The sequence below is a fragment of the Coptis chinensis genome, chromosome 5, assembly GCF_015680905.1.
Source record: "Coptis chinensis isolate HL-2020 chromosome 5, ASM1568090v1, whole genome shotgun sequence".
In the NCBI taxonomy this organism is placed as follows: Eukaryota; Viridiplantae; Streptophyta; class Magnoliopsida; order Ranunculales; family Ranunculaceae; genus Coptis; species Coptis chinensis.
Window position 1 is genome coordinate 37,223,746 of NC_141460.1, and position 9,954 is coordinate 37,233,699.

General features: G+C 38.5%; 1 protein-coding gene across 1 annotated transcript; it reads left to right on the forward strand.

The window, feature by feature from the left end:
• Positions 1-8,767: 8,767 nt before the first annotated feature.
• On the forward strand, positions 8,768-9,250 carry LOC147497435 (uncharacterized). The gene has a single exon (XM_086562889.1). It carries the CDS (start codon positions 8,768-8,770, stop codon positions 9,248-9,250), a length of 483 nt encoding a protein of 160 aa, XP_086419015.1.
• Positions 9,251-9,954: the final 704 nt, after the last annotated feature.

Genomic DNA, 9,954 nt, shown 5'->3' on the forward strand with positions numbered 1-9,954 from the left:
GAGTAATCTCCGTGTTATCTACTTGCGGACACCTCTTCCTTTCGGATTTGGCTCGGCGGGCTTGGTAATGTTCCTTTTGATCTCTCTCATTAAGGCGGCGATTTGCCCTATCGTCCTTGAATGACACTAAAGTTATTCTCCAACTTCGAAGTTCTTTGATTTGTCTGTTTCACCCTAATTGACAATGGTGGTGATAGCTTCTTCCGGATGTGGGATAACCGCTTTGCTTTCGACCGGAGGCGTAGGGCAATATATCCACTCATAAGATCTGGTACTAACTCTCGTTTGTGTTGGCTTGGTATTCTGGTTCTTGTATGATCGTTGATTTACGTATGGTTGCCGGGCGGTTTTGGAACCGAGCATCGGGTTATTTCGAACCGATTTGATCGATTCTCGAAATCGGAGGAAAATTCCTCCGATTTGTATTTTGTGGCTTCCAATAATTTTCGTCCCCGATTGAACTGGTTATTTCTTCCTAAAGAGTTGATACTACATGCCTCTGCATTAGTATCCCGATAATCTGAACACTCTTGATTGGTATGGCCTTCATCGTAACATAGCTCACAAGTGGTATAACAAGGCTTGGATGGGTGAGGTTTAGCTTGGAAATTGTTTGTTTTGGAGGATTCATGGAGAACCCGATCAAACTTCTTGTTCTGATTTTCAAGTCCCGTTGATAGGTTTGCCATAATTGATAGCATTGCTTGATTTGGGTCTTCTTGAATTTGGTTGCCAAATTTCTTCGGCACCCCCTCCACTCTAGCTACGTCCTCGTTGCTAGTACTCCATTGTTGAGTATCTTCAGCTAAATTCTCAAGGAAGTTGTAGGCTTCCTCTCCATCCAATGATGTAAACTTACCTTGATGCATTGATCAGTATCATCGCTTGTTCATAGTAGAAAGTCCTCGAAAAAGAAAAATGAGCCAGTGTGCTCTTTATAATAATGATGTGGACATGAGACTAGCAGATTATTGAATTTCCCGAAACTTTGATGATATTCTTCACCACTTTCCCTTTGTTGATGGCTTGCTGCGACAGATCCGTCTTCATATTGGGGTGGGTAGAACTTGTTCATAAACTTTTTCTTAACTTCTCCCAGCTTGTTGATTGAATTAATCGTCGGTGCAGTTAACCATTCGGATGCTTTACCTTTGAGTGAGAGTGGAAAAAGAATTAACTTGATACTCTCATCCCTGATATTCTGGTTCTTGAAAGTTCTGAGGACTGATAGAAATTTGTTCATGTGAACATAAGGCTGAACATTGTCTGAACCATTGAACTTTGGAAGCATAGAGATTACTGATGCTCTAAGTTCAAAATGATTAGCTTCTGTCTCTGGAAAAACAATACTGCTGGGTGGGTCTCCAATGATTGGTGAATAGAAATCGCTCACTTCTTCCTCTGTTGTGCTTGCATGGGTGGGATAGCTTCAGGATTATTGGTGTCCAAAACACCTCTATTATTGTGTGCGGCCATTGTATCAATCTCGTCTAGTATTCTTGTGAGTCGGTTGTTAAACCTTGTCCACTGTTGTGTTCTTACTAGACGATGATATGGACGACGGGGCACACACTAGAAAATTCTATGCGAAAATAACAATAAACTATCCTACTATGCAACTATGCAACTATTCTAAATTATACTAGAATGTAAAACTACTTTTCTTCAACTGGGTTGGGCTTTGCAGCTAGTATCTCGCCTGAAGTTGTTGTAAAAGTCGTCTCTCTTCTAGGGTTATGGTGAATCGCTTGGATTGCTTAAGTACCCGCCTACGCAGACGATAGTCCGTTTGTCAAGATTCAGACAAGAAACACTAGAGTTTGATTTTTTCGCTGTGTTGGCTTACAACTTCAATTGTTGAAAAGGTCCTAAATGCAATTATACTAGAAAGCAATAAAACTAAACTATGATGCAACTATACTAAGAAAGCAATAAAAAGAATGAAGATTCGACTAACCTGGATGGTAGATCTTGTCTTCGAGATGTCCTTCAAGCTTCTTTCTTTCTTAAAAGGATGGATGATGCTGCTAAAATTACCTCAAGATCCAAAATTCTAATCTTGAAAGAAAACATTAAACATAGACAACTTAAAACAGCAGCGGCGCCATTGACCAGCCTCTTTTTGTGTGTGCAGATGTGTATGGATGACGTAGATGTATGATGATCGTTGAACAAATAGAAGCGTATCAAAACTTAATTATCCCTCAATAAGTAAAGGATGAGTAGGGTATCTTTCCACTTTTAAGTGTATGTTTATATGAAGGACAGGACTGGAAAGGGGGTTTGAGGGATTAAAAACTAATATTGTAGAGATTGTAGATTCTAATGCTAAACTAAGCTAAACTAACTAAACTATTGAGAATTTATAAGAGAGAGAATTCAAGAGATTAGAATCCACCAATACTTTTAATTTATGACCTTCTGCTTCATGGTTGTTCTCACAAGTAGACTACAATTAGGCAATCGGGCGAGTGCCGATGCCCTCTTGGACGAAACATCGTTAACAATTAACTCTACTTAAGGTTGTTCCTTTGTTTATGCTATTAATATCTTCTTTCCTTTTATGTAAGCTCGGGCAGCCATTCAATGTATTACCAAGAGCAACATCAAGGAGTACTTCCTAATAGGGCGGCCATTCAATGAATCACCACTTAAGGCAAACACAAAGAATACTTACCCTAGGCAGCCACTCCCTGAGCTACCCCTTCTAAGGCAACACAAAAAATACTTCCCTAACTCTAAAGAACTATACTACTAGAAGAAAAGTAAAGAACACTAGCATGATATTAATATTGCAAAACATAAACCCTATTCTATACTTCCATCCCCTGGTGTGGGCAATGGAACTAATAACTAAAAACATAAAGAACTAACCTGATTAAAGAACACCACGAACCAGAAGAATCATTAAACCTTAAGCACTGGCTTCATCTTCTCCCTTGAAGGAGAAGATTAGCCTTCCATAAAGAAGGAAAAACAAGAAGAAGAAGAGTTGAAGAACATAAGACTAGAAAGACTAATTTATTAAGACTCAGCTAGTTAAAACCGATCTTTTATTATTAATCTCTCTCTGCCTCAAGTTCTGGAGACAAGAATATAATTGAATTGGCCAATTACATGAGGCACTTATGTCCTCTATTTATAGGGGTTACAATGAGCTCTAGAAGCATTCCAAACCGTCATTTGTTTCCTAATACAAATAGACTTCTTCCAGAGTCCGACTTCATCTTCAAAACTGAGAAGGAATTGGCTACAGTGTCGATTCATGCGTCTGGACGCATTATTCATGCGTCCCAGACTTAATCAATGTGTCTGGACGCTCGATTTATGCGTCCCAGACGCAATCAATGCGTCTGGGCCTTTCGATACATCGCCCCTGCACGATAAGTCGATTTTTTCTCTTCTCGCTTCTATCCTTCTATCCTTTTTATGGCTTTGGTCCAAACAACGAATCCTTTGGCCTTTGGCTTCCAAATAGACTTTAAAATAGGTCCAAGTCCCATCTTTAACAACTCCAATTCCTTGGCCTTCTCCATGATTGTCCACGGGCCTCCCATGTGATCCTTAATGCTCCGAATTGCTTCGTTTTACCCCATTTTCTCTAATATTCTACAAAACTCTCTTTTTCACCTGTAGAATCTTAAAACACAACTTATAAACACTATTATTCCACTAAGATGGCTAAACAAGAGGCATAATCGAGGGTTAAACAGCACTTTTTGAGCACTTATCAACACCTCCTGTGGTTTCTATAACATATGGAAAACATTGGTCTGGACTCTCATATTACCAAAGGATAACATCATATTACCATTTCAACAATTGATGAGTGCAATTGCAGTGGCCAAGAATGGTCTGCCTAGAATGATTGGTTCCTATTAGATGTAGGTTATGTGTCGAGTACTCTGAAATCAACCGGATAATAGAAATCTTCGATCTTGACTATGACGTCTTCAATGATTTCTCTAGGTATCTTCACTTATCTATCTACCAACTATAAATTAACATCAGGCGGTTTTAGATCCTTCAAGCCTAACTTCTCGTAGACCAAATATGGTAGAAGATTCACACTGGCACCCAAATCTAATAAAGCTTGCTCCTCCAAAGAATTTCCAATTCTGCATGTAACAGTTGGACTTCCATGATTTTTCAGTTTCACAACCATTAGATTCTATAGGTACGACGAACTTGGCACACGAGGGAACTTGCTTGATGGTGGTCAAAAATGGGATATTAATATGCAAATTCTAAAATACATCGAAAATTTCCTTGTACTGGTCATCCTTTCTGGTATTCACTAGTTTCGAAGGAAATGGTGCTGGCGGATTCTTTAATATCAATTCTCTTCTTTCGATTTCGGTTGGCTTGGTAACAGATAGTGGAGTGACAGGTGGAGTCACTCGTGATGGCTTCTTCTTACTTACTTCCACAATAGTTCCTTCAACTTCTTTTGCAACAGTTTTTTCAGCAGGTTGCACAACCCTAGATATATCTGGAATGTTAGAACTGGGTGGGATGGTGGGGACATAAGTTTCCTTAGGTTCAACAAAATCTTTTCCTGGTTCATAGACAATCTTATTATCAACTTTCTTGCCTAACCTCAGAGTGGTGACATCATTAATTTAGTCATTCGACTGAGTAATCTCCAGGTTATCCACCTACAGGACACCTCTTCCTTCCGGATTTGGCTTCGGCTGGCTTGGTAATGCTCCTTTTGATATTTTCGTCAAGGCAGCAGCGATTTGCCCTATCTGGCCTTGAATGACACTAAAGTTATTCTCCAACTTTTAGGTTCTTTGATTTGTCTGTTTCAGCTCATTGACAATGGTGGTGATAGCTTCCTCCAGATGTGGGATAACTATTTTGCTCGAGTGAGGCGTAGGGGCAATATATCCACTCATAAGATCTGGTACTAACTTTCTATTTGTGTTGGCTTGGTATTGCTAGTTCTGGTATGACTGTTGATTTTTGTATGGTTGCTGGCAGTTTTGGGACTGATACTGGTTATTCTGGAAATGATTTGACTGATTTTGGAATCCTGGAGGAAAATTCCTCTAATTTGTATTTTGTGGCTTCCAATAATTATGTCCCTGATTGAACTGGTTATTTCTTCCTAAAGAGTTGATACTACATGCCTCTGCATTAGTATCTAGATAGTACGAACACTCTTCAGTGGTGTGGCCTTCATCAGAACATAGCTCACAAATGGCATAACAAGGCTTGGATGGCTGAGGTTTAGCTCGGAAATTGTTTGCTTTTGGATGATTCATACAGAACTGATCATACTTCTTGTTCAGAGTTTCAAGTCCTGTTGATAGGCTTGCCATAATTGATAACATCGCTTGATTTGGGTCTTCTTGAATTTGGTTGTTAAATTGCTTCGGCACCCCTTCCACTCTAGCTACATCCTCGTTGCTAGTACTCTATTGTTGAGTGTCTTCAGCTAAATTCTCGAGAAAGTTGTAGGCTTCCTCTCCATCCAATGATGTAAACTTACCATGATGCATTGACTGTATCATCTGCTTGTTCATAGTAGAAAGTCCTCGAAAGAAAAAATGAGCCAGTGTGCTCTTATCATAACCATGATGTGGACATGAGACTAATAGATTATTAAATTTCTCCCAGCTTTGATGATATTCTTGAGTCACCTTCCCTTTGAAATTGCTGATGGCTTGCTGCATGGCATCTATCTTCTGGGGTGGGTAGAACTTGTTCATAAACTTTGTTCTCAACTTCTCCCAGTTATTGATTGAATTGATTGGCTGTGCACTTAACCATTCAGATGCTTTACCTTTAAGTGAGAGTGGAAAAAGAATTAACTTGATACTCTCATCCCTGATATTTTGGTTCTTGAAAGTTCTGAGGACTAATAAAAATTTGTTCATGTGAACATAAGGATGAATATTGTCTGAACCATTGAACTTTGGAAGCATAGAGATTACTGATGCTCTAAGTTCAAACGGGTTAGCTTCTGTCTCTGGAAAAACAATACTGCTTGGTGGGTCTCCAATAATTGGTGAATAGAAATCACTCAGCTTCTTCCTCTGTTGTGCTTGCATGGGTGGGATAGCTTCGGGATTATTGGTATCCAAAACACCTCCTTCATTGCGTGTCACCATTGTGTCAATCTCATCTAATATTCTTGTGAGTTGGTTATTAAACCTTGTCCACTGTTGTGTTCTTATCGGACGATGATATGGACGATGGGGCATACACTAGAAAATGTTATACGAAAATGACGAAAAACTATCCTATAATGCTTGAATAATATGCAAATATTCTAAATTATACTAAAATGTAAAACTACTTTCCTTCAACTGGGTTGGGCTTTGCAGCTAGTATCTCGCCTGTTGTCTAAAGCTGTCTCTTCTAGGGTTATGGTGAATCACTTGGATTGCTTAAGTATCACGGCCCACAGACGATAGTCCGTTTGTCAAGATTCAGACAAGAAACACTAGAGTTTGATGTTTCGCTGTGTTGGCTTACAACTTCAATTCTTGAAAAGGTCCTAAATGCAATTATACTAGAAAACAATAAAACTAAACTATGATGCAACTATACTAAGAATGAAATAAAAAGAATGAAGATTCGACTAACCTGGATGGTAGATCTTGTCTTCGAGATGTCCTTCAAGCTTCTCTCTTTCTCAAAAGGATGGATGATGCGGCTAAAATTACCTCAAGATCCAAACTTCTAATCTTGATAGAAAACGTTAAACATAAACAACTTAAAACGGCAACGACGCCATTGGACACATTTCTAGGGCTACAATTAATTATACCCCGGCAGCAGCGCCATTTGACACTCGCTCCTTTTGATGTTTATGAGATGGTATGTGGATGATGTAGATAAATGATGGTCGTTGAACAAATAGAAGCGTATCAAAACCTAATTATCCCTCAATAAGTAAAGGATGAGTAGGGTATCATTCCACTTTTAAGTGTATGTTATATGAAGGACAGGACTGGAAAGGGGGTTTGAGGGATTAAAAACTATGATTGTAGAGATTTTAGATTCTAATACTAAACTAATTAAACTATTGAGAATTTATAAGAGAGGGAATTCAAGAGATTAGAATCCACCAATACTTTTGATATATGACCTTCTGCTTCATGGTTGTTCTTACAAGTAGTCTACAATTAGGCAATCGAGTGAGTGCCGATGCCCTCTTGGACGAAACATCGTTAACAATTAACTCTACTTAATGTTGTGCCTATGTTTATGCTATTAATATCTTCTTTCCTTTTATGTAAGCTCGGGCATCCATTCAATGTATTACCGAGAGCAACATCAAGGAGTACTTCCTAATAGGTCGGCCATTCAATGAATCACCACTTAAGGCAAACACAAAGAATACTTCCCTTAAAGGAGATTACTCCTGAGCTACCCCTTCTAAGACAACACAAAGAATACTTCCCTAACTCTAAAGAATTATACTAGTAGAAGAAAAGTAAAGAACACTAGCATGATATTAATATTGCAAAACATAAACCCTATTCTATACTTCCATCCCCTGGTGTGGGCAATGGAACTAATAACTAAAAACATAAAGAACTAACCAAATTGAAGAACACCATGAACCAGAAGAATCATTAAACCTTAGGCATCACCTTTATCTCCTCCCTTGAAGGAGAAGATTAGCCTTCCATATAGAAGGAAGAACACGAAGAACGAGAAGAAGAAGAGTCGAAGAACATAAGGCTAGAAAGACTAATTTATTAAGACTGGACTAGTTAAAACCGAATCTTTTATTATTAATCTCTCTCTGCCTCAAGTTTTGGAGACAAGAGTATAAGTGAATTGGCAAATTACATGAAGCACTTAGGACCTTTATTTATAGGGGTTACAATGAGTTCTAGAAGCATTCCAAGCTGCCATTTATTTCCTAATACAAATCAACTTCTTTCAAAGTCCAACTTCGTCTCCAAAACTGAGAAAGAAGTGGCTAAAGTGTCATTTCATACGTCTGGACAAATGATCCTTGCGTCTCAAACGCGAGCATTTCGTCTGGATGAACGATCCATGCGTCCCAGACGCGGAAGTCTATTTTGCCTGTTTTGCTATATCCTTCTATCCTCTTTTGCGGGCTTTGGTCCAAGTGACGAATTCTTTGGCCTTGGGTTTCCAAATAGGCTTTAAAATAGGTCCAAGTCGTATCTTTAATAGCTTCAATTCCTTAGCCTTCTCCATGATTGTCCACGGGCTTCCCATGTGATCTTTAATGCTCCGAATTGCTCCGTTTTACCCTTTTTTCTCTAATATTCAACAAAACTCTCTTTTTCACCTGTAGAATCATAAAGCATAACTTACAAACACTATTAGTCCACTAAGATGGCTAAACAAGAGGCATAATCGAGGGTAAAATTGCAATTTTTGAGCACTTACCAACCACTTGCTTTGGAAATGCCCAAGATTGCAAGAGATATGGGACTGGATTGCATCAGTTTTTGAAGTTACCATTAGGTGCTATAATTTCAAAGCACTGATCATCGCAACAAAGTCTAGAAGTTATATTATCAAGGATCTTTGGAATGCTGTCGTCATACATGTCTTGGTACAAGTATGGAAAACTAGGAATAAAAGATTCTTTGAAGGACTAGCATACAACAAGGTACACGTCCAGAAATATGTTCTTCAAGGTATTATAGTTGCTGGTATGTTGAGCAAAGCCATTATACACAACAATGTCTTGGACTTGCTAGTGCTTCATAGACTTGGAGTTACTTGTAGACCAAGGCCAGCACCTATCATTAAAGAGGTACACTAGATGCTACCTAAAGCAGAAGAGACCAAGGCGAACACTGACAGCTCATCAATTGGAAACCCAGGCAACAGTGGTGCTGTAATAATATTCAGGGATAGTACAAATCAGGTGGTTAGAGTATTGGCACAAGGGCTTGGTGTTGCAACTAACTATGATGCGGAATACTTGGCAGTTCTACTAACAATGGAGAAGGTAGTAGAGAACAATTGGCTCTGCATTTGGATAGAATGTGACTCAAATGCAGTTGTGCATAGTCTTAATGGGAACAATACACCTTGGAATTTAAGGTCCAGATGGAAACAAGTAACATCTAAGCTTATGCGGTGGAAGCTAACTAACACAAGTCGAGAAGCCAACTTTGGAGCGGATGCAGCAGCAAGGAAGGCTTCCACTTTGGATAGGGATCAAGTGCTTTGGAGTAGTACAAAACCTGATTTTATTTCTAGATTGGAATCACCAGTTAGGACATATTACAGGTTTTGTTGAGCTAGTTTTAATGTAATCTCTTGATACTCTCTCTACAACAAATCTTTATACTTTAATATACTCCTTACTTGCATGTAAAAAAAAACATTGGGAAAACAAATGTGCATTACGGTTTCTTTTATTTTTTATTTTTGGTCAAGAAGTTTGGAACACAATAATTTGAACTAACACTGTTTTAAATAAGTATGTCGGGTGACATAACAGATTTGTTGACTACAAACTTAAATGCCAATTTAGACAATCTTTATACTCTGAGGTACCTTTATTCGAGGAATACCCCTCTACTGATTAAAGTTATGGTGTCAAATTCCAATGGTTTGTAACTTTGCTAGGTTGTAAATGGTTGATATATAGATGCTCTCCTCGAACAATTCAGTTGTAGTATATGGGAAAAACACCTTTTATGAAGCACTTCCTCACTGTCAAAATTTTACCGGTGAAGTAGTTGTTTCTAGATTGCTCTCTTTTTCATTGTCAGGCTTTAGAAGAATTGCCGAATATGTTCGAAGGGGTGCCAGTTTCAGTCCAAAGTTTGAATTATCTGAAGCTTACAGAATGGTGTGACAAATCTTACATCTATTCATTGGCAAAACTATTAGAGGTTTTCCCACTTTTAGAAACTCTTGTCTTGGAAAGAACCGAGGTATTGATCGATTACTATATCATATTTCAGGTTTTTTCAACTCTTATCTTGTAGTTATACA

Bases quoted from the DNA above. Each gene is read 5' to 3' on its own strand.
- LOC147497435 (XM_086562889.1), top strand. From the start codon at position 8,768: ATGCTACCTAAAGCAGAAGAGACCAAGGCGAACACTGACAGCTCATCA.